At 54.1% G+C, this 14434-nt stretch overlaps 1 protein-coding gene across 2 annotated transcripts in view; it reads right to left on the reverse strand.

Moving 5' to 3' along the window:
- Positions 1-1199: 1199 nt before the first annotated feature.
- The window catches only part of TM9SF4 (transmembrane 9 superfamily member 4), a 51795-nt gene continuing 38560 nt past the window's right edge, over positions 1200-14434 (reverse strand). For both annotated transcript variants that reach the window (XM_026503256.4, XM_057312601.1), the window contains 8 exons: positions 14127-14208; positions 13956-14031; positions 10901-10984; positions 9127-9302; positions 8566-8629; positions 7284-7403; positions 6353-6442; positions 1200-3129 (listed from right to left, as the gene is read on the reverse strand). In XM_026503256.4, the coding sequence (XP_026359041.1) occupies positions 2980-3129; positions 6353-6442; positions 7284-7403; positions 8566-8629; positions 9127-9302; positions 10901-10984; positions 13956-14031; positions 14127-14208 (842 nt within the window). In that variant the 3' untranslated portion in view covers positions 1200-2979. The remainder of the gene's footprint in view (positions 3130-6352; positions 6443-7283; positions 7404-8565; positions 8630-9126; positions 9303-10900; positions 10985-13955; positions 14032-14126; positions 14209-14434) is intronic.

Below are 14434 nucleotides of genomic sequence, written 5' to 3' on the forward strand. Positions count from 1 at the left end.
TGACATATATACCATGGTCTCATTTTATATACATACATAGATGTGTAGTTCTTTTAAAAGGTGGGTATGGTAGTGGTGGGAAGAACACATTTGGGAGTGTTTCTGCTGAATAATACTGCAGCTCACACCTGCCACGGGACCCGCAGCAGGCTACCTCAAGCGTGGATACCTCAGTTACCTCCTCTGTAAAAGGGGGCTATTATCAGAACATGCCTTAGAAGATCATACTCAGGAGTAAACGGGCTAATACATGGGAAGTGGAACAGCGTCTGAGCACTGAAAGTATTCCATGAATGGCACCCAGCACCCTTCTCACCGCAGATGAGGAAATTGAGGCATGGAGTTGGAGGGTGCGGGGTTACAATAGGCAACTGCTGTTTTTGTTTGCTTTGCATCCCTTACTGTGGGAAATTGTTCTTTCCACACATTCCGAGGGATTTGGGTGAGGCTAAAACTCAGTATCCAATATCCTTGCAGTATGGAGCCTGTAAACAGAACTCTGTCTTCTTGGATATAGTGACTGGTCCAAGATGTGCGAACAGTAATCCAAGCTGGGTCCATCAGAACCGTCCTCTGGGATTTAGCTATATTACATATACTGAAGTAGGGAAAGAGAGATCTTTTTCCTCTAGGCTTTCCAAGCTGGCCAATGTAACGTGCCCTCACCCCCTCCTCATAAGGAAGATTTTTGACAATGGAACAGAATGGGCCAGAGAAAAGCACAGTGGAGAAAGGAAGAATCCTAAGACTACTCCTTGAGCTCCCAGATCTATCCAGACCCGAAACCAAACCACTCTTTTCCTTGACGACTTATGAACCAATCAATTTCCCTTGGGACATAAGCCAGTGTGACCTATGTTTCTATTTGAAGGAGTCTCAGATGACGAGAGAGGTGAAGAGAGTTGGCAGTAAAGTACTGGAGCTGGGAATCTAAAACCAGGTCTCACTGCTACCAAAGCTCACACCTGACCGCCCCTTCCTACCCGCGGGAGGGGCGCAGATGCTTGTGATTCAGGATGGAGGGACTGAGCGGATGGGAGAGGTTCTGGGCTTGTACCACACAGGGGAATAACAATGGCCGAGCCCTAGAAAGCCTGACAGAAGACTGAATTTTGAGGGAAACCCCTCGGCTCAACCCATTTGGGGAAGTTGTCTCACCTCAGGCTCCTCACCTTTGCAAGAGATTCTGGAGACATGACAACAGGACAATGGCATATTTATTTACAATTGGACCAAAAAAAGGCATACAGGCATCTTTTAATTAAAAATAATAACGATGATGATTAAAAAAGTCAGAAAAATCGATGATGTCTGAACCTTCGTGAGGAGTCCATCCCCTACTCCCCCCAAAGAGAATTTCTTAGGGAAAAAATCCGGGATTTGAGTGAAAGCCTGCAATATCATTCTCTACTGCTTGGGTTCCCTTTTCTCCAACCTGATTCTTGGTGGACACCGCCTGGCGATACGGAGTCACTGTGAGCAAGGTCGAAAAGTTCACTGGTTTGACTGGTGGAGCTGGTAGGGGCTGCTGGGGGGAATGTGGAGTTGGGGTGCAGGGTGTTAAGGGAGTGGGGTGTGTTCCTAGCTTAGCCAGCATCCTGAGCTTTGTCTTGTGGTGGGAGTCCCAAAGGGGCCGGAGCAAGGGTGAGTGGCTGTTACTTAAACCCTAATCCCAGGGTGGGTTTGGTCTCTTGCAACTTAAGAACAAATGTTTGGGACATGCATGGGGTGGGCAGGGACAGAGGAGCCAGGCCTGCCACGTTAGCTCCCTCTTTCTAACTTGGCTCCTTGTCTATTCCTGGGAATTGGGGACAGAGCGACAGACCTGACCTTCCATCTCCCTTCCCACAAGCAATATTCTGGTGTCTCCCAAAAGAGGCAAGAATCAGACGGGAAGCAGAGGGGATGGGACTGGCTAAAAGAGCTGGGTAGGAGCACTGGGGCTGGAGGATGTCAGGGAGAGAACGCCTCTCCCCAGCCATCTAAAGGAGGGCATGTGAGGTCCCCCAGCCTTGTTCTGCCCTGGAAGGGGGGGGGGGAGAGGGCCCACCACCAGCAGACTTTGCAAAGAGCAGCAACCCCCCGAGGAAAGTACTGGGGAGCAATCCTGAGGGGTGAGGACCCTCATTCCAGACAAACATGTGGATGCTTGGCTTGACTCTGTGAATACTTGGCCCTGGATCCAGGGTTTCTTGGCACGAATAGTTCACTGCAAGTCTCTTCTCTGGTCCAGCAAACTCCCACTGCTCTGAGCAGGGGTGAGTCCTGCTGTCCTGGGAAACGTGGCCCCGACTACTTCCAGGGGATTTTCCTTGGAGCAACCAAGACTTGGTTGACCTGGAGGCCTGGCTGGAAGCCCTGCATTGGGCCGCCCTGGGAGGGGGCTGGGGAGAGAGAAGAGCGAGGGGCAGGGCTGGCAGAGGCTGGTTGGCACTGAGGATGCGTGTCCGGGCTAGAGCTGTGCTTTGTCGTGACATCAATGGTGAGCACGGGCTGTGAGAGGCTCGGAAACCTCACCGAAGCCCCAGAAGGCCAGACATCTCCTCTTCCAGTTAACCGTGGGGTGGCTAACAGCCTGAGGAACCGAGGTGGAGACAGTGACCAAAACCCAGCGTCTTGGTGATTTATCCATCCTGGATCCGTATGTTAAAAAAACTAAGAAGAAAACCCCCAACCAAAAAAAATAAACCTGAATAAACAGGTCTGAGAGTTCCTGCTGGAGGGAACTTTCTTAGCACTGAAGAAAAAACAACCCACAAAAAACTCATCCCCCACAGAACTGGAATAAAATGATGAAGAAAAGTCCGAGAATTATCTACAGGCCCTCCCGCCCCCCACGCAGCCCCAGGATCCAGGAACACTGTGCCAGGAGTTACATTCCAAACGAGCAGGAGTTATTTTATTTGCGTGCCTGCAGTTCCCCACGCAGAGTGGCTTCCTGTCCGTGGACGGAGCGGGCCTGGCCATGGTCCACCCCCATCAGTCTATCTTCACAGCAGCGTAGATCTTGCGGACAAACATGTAGGCTGCATAGAAGCCGATGGTGCCCGTGAGAAGCCAGAAGGACAGGACCATGAGGGCCGTGTAGCCAAAGTACAGGAGAGAGGGAATGAACTCAACGATGTCCAGCTGGGGCACGAGTGGAGAGAGAAGGGGGGGACACTTAGTGTCAGCCTACTGTGGCCAATCGGGGGCCCCCCTGACCTTCTCACTGATCTTGTGGCAAAGCTGAAGCCTGGGAAGGGGAAGGGGCTCGCTCCTGGTGGGCAGTGAGGGGCAGGCAGAACTCATAGCCACGGCGAGCCTTCGTCGGCACCAGGGCCCGTGCATCGCCGTGAGTGCTCGTGACCCCCGTGGTAGCTTATTAATGGGACAAAGATGGGGCACAGAGCGGTCCAACCGCACCCACAGTTACCCAGCTAGGAAGCAGAAGGACATGGGATTTCAAACTGGGGCTGGAGGGCTGGGGGATCCACGACCCAATTCCACTGACTCGGGCCATTTCTTGAGGGGGGAGGAGCGGGCAGGAGTCTTCCTGGAGCTGGGCCTGGGAGCTCACTGGGAGACGGGGGGACTCCAGGGGCCAGGGCCAGAACGCCTTAGACAGGAAGGGCCACAGCTGTGTCACTTCTTCACCCTCCACAGTCCCCAGAACAGCACAGTGACATTCCTGGGTGGCTGGAGCGGCAGCCAGGGAGGGGAGTGAGAGAGGCACCCAAGGCTCCCAGCTTAAAGAGCAGAGAGCCACCATAAGCGAGCCTATGGTCCTCACCTCCTGAGAACGCATCTGCCACTTCCGTTAACGTCTCCCAGGGTTTCATCTGGGAGCACACTGGACTGTTCTGTAGAGCTTAGTGGCCTGGCAGGGATGCCTGGGACCTGTGCTGGGTCGGTGTTTGCTGGGTTAAGTGGAGCTAATCTGGAACCTTGCTATCAAGACCTGCTCGGCACACCAGGCCCCAAGGGAGGACTGTGCCAGGGCTCGTGGACACAAATGTCAGGAGCTCAGAGGAAATCAATAAAGACCTCTCCCTAAGGTCAAATAGCCTCCAACTGGGGGTGAAGGCCATGTTTTCAGGCTCAACCCCCCTCGTTTCACAAGCTTTCTCAGGGCTGGAGAGGGCGTGAGGGAGGTAGGGGACAGGGCAGTGGTGAGTCCAGTGGTGAAACCGGGAAAGGGACAAGGCAAAGAGGCATGGCCAGAAAGGCCCTTAGAATTCGACAGGCCACGGCCATCATTTTACAGACAGGCTCTGGGACTAGCGGTGGAGGTTTTTAGAACAGAGAGGAAAGACTGGGGCACAGGGAGGAAGGACCGGAGGTCGTGATATGACCCCGGGGGGTAGTACAGGAGACCGTGTAGCTAGGTTTTGTTTGCCCAACACTGTCTCCTGTCTTCCATCTTCTGGGGTTTTGGAATGCGCACTCCCTACTCTGTGGTCCTGCGGGGCTGTCAGTTTTAATATAATACCTAAGGTAGCTGGAGAGGGCACCGTCCCACCAGACCTGAGGCACAGTGAGGGATGGCATGTAACCTGGGCTGATAAGCAGCTTCCCTGGGACTGATCACTTGACAGGAGAGGAAAAGATGTTCTTTTAGCTCTAGAGCTGTGAGGCTGAAAAAAGAAGACTGGCTGCCACAGGCATCTTTCCACTCTGAGGCAAGATCCCGTGTGCAGATTAAAGCCAAGAAAACACGCAGAACTGAGGTATGGATATGGAGCCCCAACATCCTTTGAAATGCTGGATCGAACCATGCCTGAAGCTAGGACGCCAGCTTCTTAAACTTTCCAGCTATACCACTCAATACATTCTCTTTCTGCTCAAGCCAGTTGGAATTCAGTTTTAGTCACTTTCCACTCAAGAGTTCTGATGAATATGGTCTATAGAGGAGGGAAATTAGACTTGTTCTGGATGATTCTAGGACTAAGACTATGGCCTATATAGAGGAGGGAAATTAGACTTGTTCTGGATGATTCTAGGACTAAGACTATGGCCTATATAGAGGAGGGAAATTAGACTTGTTCTGGATGATTCTAGGACTAAGACTATGGCCTATATAGAGGAGGGAAATTAGACTTGTTCTGGATGATTCTAGGACTAAGACTATGGCCTATATAGAGGAGGGAAATTAGACTTGTTCTGGATGATTCTAGGACTAAGACTATGGCCTAAAGATGGAAGTGACACTGGGCTGGTTTCAGTGTGAATCAAGGAAGACCTTGATAATGACAGGAGCCAGCCAAAGAGCATGAGAATGCCAGGAGGGGGTGTCTTCTGTCACCGGATGTGCCAGAGCTGGGGTCAGCAAACTTTTTCTTAAAGGGCCAGATTATATACAGTTTAGCCATGTGGCCTCTGTCACAACTACGCTACGCTGCCACTACCGTGCGAGCCGAGCTACCGAGCAGCCGTAGATAATATGTAAATGCACGAGCATGGCTGTGTCGCAGTAACACTTTGTTTACAGAAACAGGCCCACCAGCACACGGGCTCGAGTTTGCTGAGCCCGGAGCCCCACGCTCACTTGCTGGGACGGCAGTCGGCAACCTGGCAGCAGGTGGAGCACCATCTTAGGGTGACCCACACCGTGCTTTCGAACCTGACCATCTTGCGGAAGGGCGTCCCAAGTTTCCGCCAAGTGGCTTGTGACTCTGCTTTGGGAACACGCCCTGGTTGCAAGGAGAGGACTTCCTGTCTCTGGGTTCTGGAGACCTGAAGCCCAGCGGGGGAGACCGACTCCAGTGGTAGCCTTGGCAGTACGGGTCCACCAGAGCGAGCCTGCACTCCCCCCAGGGCCCATCTGGCTTACGTGTCACGCGTGAACCTACCACAACTAGCGTGGCGAGTGGGGAGCTGCTTGTATTCTTCCTCATGCCACCCCGGGGGGCAGTGAGCTCTGTGCGTGTACCTGACTTCCTAAATTTGGCGCTAGAGGGGATTTCAGAATTTTCTGCTTGTATTCTTATTGACTCCTTCTCATCTTTCTTTATTCTTTCATGTTATTGCTCTCTTGTTCCTAGCTTGAGGTGAGCACTACATTTTCAGTCTCTCTTATTTCTTATGAACAGCACAGTTAAGGTGAGAAATTTCCTTTAAGCTCTACTCTGGCTGTTATCTCACAGGTTTTACATGCAATGCTCTGTCACTTATCCTAAAGGCTTTTGTCTCCCAAAACACACAGAACACAGATCCTCTCTGGCCTAAAAAGATGCATGTTCTAGAACAAAACGGCTTTGGTTCTCCCCGCTCTTGGCAGGAGAGACTCAGACACTTAGGTTTTTCCCCAGCACCCTCCTCTCCACCAACCTGCCCTGAAAGGGCTGGGGGGCTTCCTCACTTAGGGCAGTACCTTGTTAACAAAATAAAAGATGGCATAGACGAGGACGTAGAACGCAGATCCCCCGGAGACTAGGAAATTCCTCCACCACCAGCGGTAATCCTGAAGAGGAAACAGAGCAGAGTCACTATCTCCAGGCCTAACGTCTTCCCCAAGTTTCGTGGCCGCCTGAGGCACTAAAGACCATAGGCAAGAACAATAACATTTGGGGTGATGGGAATGTTTTATATCTGGACTGTGATACTGGTTACACAACTGCATGCGTTTCTAAAAACTCACTGAATTGGAGACTTAGAAAGGGTGAACTTTACTCTTTATAAATGAGATCTCAATTAAAACAAATCATCGAGGACCACAGCAAGAGAACAGCAATAACAACTACTAACATTTCTTGAGCAAATGCTCACCATGTGCCAGGCACCATTCTAAGTGCTACACATGAATCAGCCCATTCACTCCTTGTAGTAGGCCCGAGTCAGGCCCTACTGCTGCCCTGTCACGTGACGAGGGACGGGAGGCACAGACACGTTAAGCAACTGCCGACCAGAGCTACTAGCGGAGGAACTAGGGTTTCAGTCCCGGCTGTCTGTCCCAGAGTCCTTGTCAAGGAGCGCTGCCAAGAGCTAGTCCCCAGAGGGAGGGAAGGTCGCCCAATCTGCATCAGCTACTGGAGAAACCACTACTGGAGTGGACTCTGTACTGACAAATCTACTGTCCTTCTCTCACGTTGCTGTGACTACTTCACGTGACTATGCTGTGAGGTAGGGATCATTAACTCCAGTCTACGGCTGAATAAATGGAGGCTCAGCAAAGTGGTGTACTTGCCCAAGACCTCATAGCCAGAGGAGGGAGGCCCACATAGGAAACCCAGACAGCTTCAATGACCCATTCAATGCTGGACCCAGCTCTGCTCACCCCCAACTCCGGGCCCCATTCCCCTCACCTCTGCACAGAGCTGGAAGTACACCATGACGATGCTGATTTGTGAACACGACACCACCAGGATGATGAAGACAAGGAACAGGAAGCCAAAAAGGTAATAGAACTGATTCTCCCAGATGGCCTGTGGACACATCACAGCTGGCCTTCAGCAGGCCTGCCTCCACCCAGCATACACTGGCTGTTCTCAGAAAGCCATCCCGTAGTTACGACTGCCACACCACCGGCCACCAGGGCAGGAATGGAGACACCACCATGACACCACGGGGGCCTGACTGGCCCTTTCTCTCTGGGTGAGCCAGGCTGTTCTTAGGGAGGGGCTAGGGCATGGCTGACCCTGCAATGAGTGGGCCCCAGCCTGAACTCAACAGCTTGTGGGAAATAATGAATCCCATCCCAATCAAAATTACACAGAAGTCACCTCCAGTTAGGGGCAGCCGGCTACGTGCCAGGCACGGGCTTCAGGCTTTATGTGCACCTCCAAACGTAAGCCCATGAACATGCGGCCATTTACGGACGAGGAAGCCAAGGCTCAGAAAGACTGCTGACTGGCTCAGGGTCACACAGAGAAAGGCGGCCTCCTGTGCGTGGGGAGTGGGGGGGGGACAGCCAATCCATCCTCTGACCCTTTTCCTAGGCAGGACTGAGTGGGCAAGTGGGTCTCAGGAGGGAGGGCTGGACCGCTCAGAGCAGTGGGGCACCGAGCTGGGTCAGCCAGGCACAGATGGCTCTGAGGAGCCCTTCTGCCAACTTCCATCTTGGCACGGCTGGGACAGGAGTCATCATCATCACGACAGCCACTATTTAACAAATGCTGCCTGAAAGCCAAGCATGTGCCTTTTATAGACATTCTCACTCCAGCCTCACAGTGATCCTGAGGATTAGGAATCACTCCCCCCACTTTCCTGAGAGTTCTGAGTAGCAGGTCAAGATGGGGGGGGGGGGAACCTGCAACTCAAAGCGGAGACCGCCATATGAATAATGGTGGACTCTGGCCACAACGTCACTGAGGCAGCCCCTACTTCCTGAGCGCTTCCCACATACCAGACCCCATACACGTGGCCTACCTCATGTTTCCTTCCAAGCCGTCCCGAGGGGCGGGGCCGTTAGCCCCACTTCGGGGTGGGGAGTGGGGACCCAAAGGTGGAAGGCCCTGTCTGAAATCTCACGGGTGGTAAGAGGCAGAACACCAAGTGCAGGGATGTGGACCAGGCTAGTGGGGCGGGGGGGAGGCTGTGTGTGAAGGGGCAAGGGAGCACCCAGCCCCGGGGAGAAGCAGTACTCACGCTGAAGATGAAGAAAAGCTCGATGAACATGGCGCCAAAGGGCAGGATCCCGGCCATGAGAATGCTGCAGCAGAAGGGGAGCGTTAACGCCGCTAGGAGACCCAGGCCCCTCCCAGGCGGCGCGAAGGACAGTGCTCACGCAGCTGCGGTGGCTCTAGTTGTCTGGCATGCTTTCGTACCAATACAGCCTCCTGAGAGGGTGGCAAGATGGGCATCACTGTCCCCATTTTATTGACGGGGAAACTGAGGTACAGAGAGGTAGGGTGAGTTGCCTCGATCCAAGTGATGGTCTTAACCTGTCTCACCGGCACTTTTCCACCCGGCCCTTCCCTGTCCCGGATCCTAGGCCCACACCAAGTCTGGCTGCAACTTGGTCCTCTGGAGCCTGGAGTGCAGTTGAGCTTTCAAGAAGTTTACTAGAGCCTGCGGGAGCTGCGGAGCACCAGTCACAACGGCCCTGGGGGACGGGACCCGTTCCATGTCGTCCTAAGGAAATGGCTTAGGGCAATGTCCGCCTCGCCCACTCCAGAAGTCCTTGGCCTGCCCCTGCCGGAGACTTACCCGACAAATCGGTTCATGTACCACCGCTGCTCAGGGATCTGCCGGGGAATCTGGTTGGTGCGCACAGGGTTGTCATATGGCTGCTTGCGGAAGCCGAAGTAGTAGCCCAGGTAGACAAGGGGCAGGGAGATCCCGAACCACATGCACAGCAGGGCCACCATGGTGGGGAAGGGCACCTGTGGGCACAGCACCATGAGCTCCCCCGCACAAGGCCCAGGGGCTGTGCAGGGGAGAGGGGACCCACTGCGTCCCACAGAAGGAGGGCCACCATGGTGGGGAAGGTCCTGCAGACACACCCCCACAAGGCTCCTGGCCAGAACCTCCTGGGCCTGAGCCAGCCCCGGGGAAAAGCGGAGGGCAGATGGAGGACCATTCGGGCTGTGAAGTGGAGAAGGAACCAGGGCCTCTCAGAGGAGCTCGTCGGCCAGGGAGGAAGTGGGGAAAGAACGAAGAAGGACAGAGAACAAGAGGGGTAGATGAGGCCAGAATGAAGAAGAATTATGTGGTATGTGAACTGGAGGCAAAAGGGAAAAAACAAAAGAGCACAAATCGTGTGGTTCCGATTTTGTCAAAATAAAACACCATATATATACCACGAAGTAAAAAAAGCAGGTTATAAAATTGTATGTACAGGACTCCATTTTAAAAGAAGCATCCCAAAATTTATGTGCCTACAGGGGGCTGTGCCCAGAAGTTAACAGTACTTCCTCAGATGGGATGTAGGGGTTAGAACTGACTTTTCATTTTCTTCTTTATCCTGTTCTATTATTATGTTTTTAGAAGAATCATACAAACTGGAAGAGGCGAATTAATATATGCAAAGGGTTTAGAACAGTAGTTATTCCAATGTAAGCACAATATATATGTTTGCTATTTCATTATAATTTTAAAGTTACATCATTCTATTTTAAATATAGCTAAAAAGACCACAAAAATATACTAAAGATTACATCAACTTCTCTGTACTTTCCAAAATTTCTATGATGAATGTTTATCATGAGCGGTTGGTAACTGGGAGGAAAATGCTAAGAGAGAGAAGGAACACAGGTAGAAAAGAGGAAGTGAGAGGAAGAGCATGACTCTGTCTTTCCTGAGGGCGACTTCCCTGACTGCTGCAAAGAAGCCAGCCCGCCCGCACCCCAGACTCCCAGCCTCACCCGACGGCCTCTAACGAACGGCACCTGCAGTGAGGGGACGCAGCTCTATCCACTAAGGCTGAATGGTGAATGCCTGCCCCACCTCCACTGCAGCCCTGCGAGGGATCGAAACCCCATCTCTCCCCGCCCACCCCCCCGCCCCAGTTCACAGTCCTACTCAGTGAGTCCTGGGCAGCTACTAGCAATGACTGGGGCTGGCAGGATCCCCACGCTGAGGGCAGGACACCCTGCGGGGGCTGGTGCCAAGGGCCAGGGCCAGGACGAGGAGAGCCTTGTTTGGGATACTGACCCAATACACTCGCACCAGGCAGCCTTCCCTTGGCGGAGGCAAAGGGAGATTCCCCAGCTGGCCCCTGGACTGTGGAAATCTCCCTTTAGAGAAGTGAGCTTTGGCCAGCTGTCTGCAAGAGCCCACAGGAAGGCCAGGGCCGGGACATGGGCAGCTGGATGGGCAGGGAGGGGGAAACCCCGGGTAGCCCTCAGGCCCTGGGGCTGGGAACAGAACCCCGGGGATTCAGAAAAGGGAAGAGAACAGCAGGAAGTGACCTGCCGGAGTGGGACCGAGCACAGCTGGTTCCCCCCACCCCACCCCACCCCCCCCGCTGGCCCGTACTTACTGCTCCTGATGAGTGCTTTCCCCAGATGAAGCAATTCAAAACGAAGCAGATGCCAAAGACCACGCCAGGGTAGAGGGTTGCCGTCTGGAAGCAAGGGAGACCAGGCTAGGGAGCTGCCACCTCCTCCAGTGGGACCCCCAGACTAGAGGCTCTCAACCCTCCTTGTCCTTCAGGAGCCAGCTCCAGGATAATTCCTTCCAGAAAGCACTCCCTGAACTGCCCGTTGCCTGCCCTCATCCCAGTCTGTAATTATGTACTGTTAGCTGGTCAACGCCTGCCTACCCCCAGAGACTGTAAGCTCCTTGGGGGAGTGTGTCGTCGTGTGTCGCCCCCCCTCCGCCCTGTTCACTGATGTACACCCAGCATTTAGAACACAGTAGCTGCTCAATAAACATTTGTTGAACAGGAGTGAAAGAATAAAACTTTTACAAAACATGTATGGGCCCAACCCAAATTGCCTACAGTGGTGAGTAAGCTTTAAGTGAGTCTTTGGGGTGGCGGGTGCTGGCCTCCGCACACATCGGCTCACCTAATCCTCTACAGGCCTGGATAGAAAGGATTATCATTATCCCCTTTTAAAGAAGAGGACACTGGGGTGCCTGGGTGGCTCAGTCAGTTAAGTGTCTGCCTTTTACTCAGGTCATGAGCCCAGGGTCATGGGATCGAGCCCTGCATTGGGCTCCTTGCTCAGCGGGGAGTCTGCTTCTCCCTCTCCCTCTGTGCTCTCTCTCTCTCAAGTAAATAAAATCTTTAAAAAAAAAAGAAAAAAGAAAAAAAGAGGACACTGAGGCCCAGCAATGTTAAATACACACCCCAACTTCATACAGTTAAGGGGAGATCAGAGGTTCAAACACAAGCAGTCTGACCCCAGAGGCCAAGCCCCTGACCCAGTGCCCTGTATTCCATCCAATCACAGTCTCTCGGGCTGGGGCCCAGGCACATGGAGCCAAAGTCCCGGACCTACAGGAGCTTTCTTCGCTGCTGCGGCGGCCTGAGCACCCAGGGGGGCCGCTGAGCACAATGCCTGGGGCCCCCTGCAATCTGGCACTCAACCTCCGATGCCAATTTCACCTTTGGCCCATAGCTCTCCCACACCCAGTAACTGGTCGCTGCTCCTGCACGTCGCTGTCCCTGGGCTGGTATGTAGGCAGAGTGGTCAACACCTCAGGGTACCTGCTGCCTGAGTGCTCGTGCGGTGCCAAAGGCCTTCCCTGAAGTCTCTTTCCATCCACACAACAACCCTGAGACGCAGGTGTAACCATCCCCCACTGGACAGATGGGGAAACTGAGAAAGAACAGAGCCAGGACTGGGATCTGGGAGATTCCAGAACCCCAGGCCACCCCACTGGCTGCTTCGGTCCAACTTAAACCCTCCTCTGTAAAGCCCAGCTCAAACGTCATTTCCTCCCCGCCTGCATGTTTCTGTTTTTCTCTGCTGGATAGCAGGGCATTCATCTGCTCTCCCAGCAGAAATGTACAGACTAGACATAGTGCTAGATACCGGGAGTGAGAGCAGGAAGAATGTTCCAGTGCAGCAGACAGACCCACAAATGGAGAACCGCCTCCATGGCACCGCTTACAGGCACAAGGCTCTGCCTACCTCCTCCGGGCTGCCAAGGACACGGGGCTGGAAAGGGGGAAGAAGGGGAGGAGGCTTCTAGAGGGTGACGCTGGAGCTAAGAGGGAGTGGTGTGCCCGGGCAGAGGGGAAGACAGGGGCTGGAGGAGAGCGGGGCAGTGCAGTCTCCGCATCGCTGAGGGCCACAGCACACGCCCACCGTGGGCGGAGGCAGAGCACCAGGGAAGGGTCAGAATCTCACAGGGACACCAGGGACGCCTAGGACAGTCAAGGGTCTAGGTGAGGGACAAAAATGCCCAAAACCTGGGCAAGAGCTCTAGAGCCAGAGCTGGAGCTCGGAGGGAACTCATGGACTATTTGGTGGGAAAACCCTTAACACTTGCTGTCTGAAAGGAGGTGGGCAGAAGGGAATAGGCGGTAAGGAAGCAACCCAGCGGCCTGGCCTGGGGTCCAGGTGAATGATGCTGCCACCGGATGCAAGGAGCAGGTGCGGGGCAGAGAGGTGGCGTATGGCGTGGGGCCTGCAGAGGGAGGTCCTGGGGTATCTGTGGGAGGCCCCCCAGGGAAGAGTTGCACAAGGAGTTGCCTGGGTTCCACACCTCTGTAGGTCCCCGGCTCTCAGCACACAGTGGCCTGAGGAAAGTGCTCAATGCATCAACAATTCAGGACCTTTGATTCTTCCAGAATAGTCACCTTTGCAGCTCTTCTACAGCGAGGGCTTACTCTGTGCCAGGGGTGTGGCAGCCAGAGCTGAGAGAGCCTGGGCTGCCCTGGGGCTTTTGACAGTGAGAATGGTTTCAGAACGCTGGACTACAGGCTTCTTCGAGTCTGGCACCAGGGGTTTCCCGGGGCCTGAGGGGCCTCGCTTGTCTGGGAGAGGGGCTCAGGGCTCCCTGGGAGGTAGGGTCAAGTTCCAGGCATCCGCCAGTTTCTTTGGTCTGTTCTGCTGCCCAAAACTCTCCTGACCACCAGCAGGACAGAGAAGGGCAGGAGCTGTCCTTTCTGAAGAGGAAATGGAGGCACCAAAATCCAAAGACGGGCTGAAGGCAACATGGGCCTGGCCTCTTCTCCCCTGGCACGTAGTTCCCTCTACTCCACTGGGCAGGGTGTCCTCCCAGCAGCCCTGCTGATCAGTTTTTGGCCTTAAACTTGGACACCGGGGCTTGGTATCAAATCTTGTTATTCTGAATCTTCTATTTCTTCCCTTGTTTGAGCCGTCGGACAAGGTAGGCTAAAAATCACCTAAATTCAACCCCCTCTTCTTATGGATGCAGCAGCAGGGGCCCTCAGAGGTCCCAAGGTGCCTGTGGTGAGAACCCAGTGTTCCCTACGCTTGGGTGTGTGTTCCCCCCACTCTATCACACTGCTGCTCTGCCTCTGGTCCTAATCCCCACCACAGACTGCCTACGCTGCTGAGGAGCCCAGGAAGGAGCTTCTCAGCTCCACGCCATCACTGGGAGGAGGTGAGGACACTTACACAGAAGGCTCCTTTCTTCCACCGATGGCCTTTCAGAGTACGGTACAGACGGCCAGCAGAAAATCCACCAAACACCCTGTGGGGAAATGGTAGGGATCCAAATGGAGGGGACTTGTTAGCTGGAGGGCAGGCCGCCTGTGCCAGCCCCGGAGTCCACGCAGACACACCTACCCCATGAACATGAAGAGGAAGCAGGCTGTGGTCATGAGAGCTCCCCGGCTGGAGGGTGACAGCATCCCGAGCATGGCCACGACTGTGGAGGGCGGGGGAGAAGAGAAACAGTCAGGGCGGCTGACGGCCAGGGGCCCAGGGCAGATGAGGCTAGATGAGGCTTCCTTCTCCCTTGGCCTTCCTGACAGCATACTCCCTTGCTCTCTACAGAAGACTGGTCTTAGCTGGGGTTCACTGGGGAGCAGCCGCTGCTGGCCGCTGGCTGGCCCCATCTTCACGGCAGCTTCCAGCCCACAGGCCCCTTGCAA

Source organism: Ursus arctos, unplaced genomic scaffold, assembly GCF_023065955.2.
Source record: "Ursus arctos isolate Adak ecotype North America unplaced genomic scaffold, UrsArc2.0 scaffold_16, whole genome shotgun sequence".
In the NCBI taxonomy this organism is placed as follows: domain Eukaryota; kingdom Metazoa; phylum Chordata; class Mammalia; order Carnivora; family Ursidae; genus Ursus; species Ursus arctos.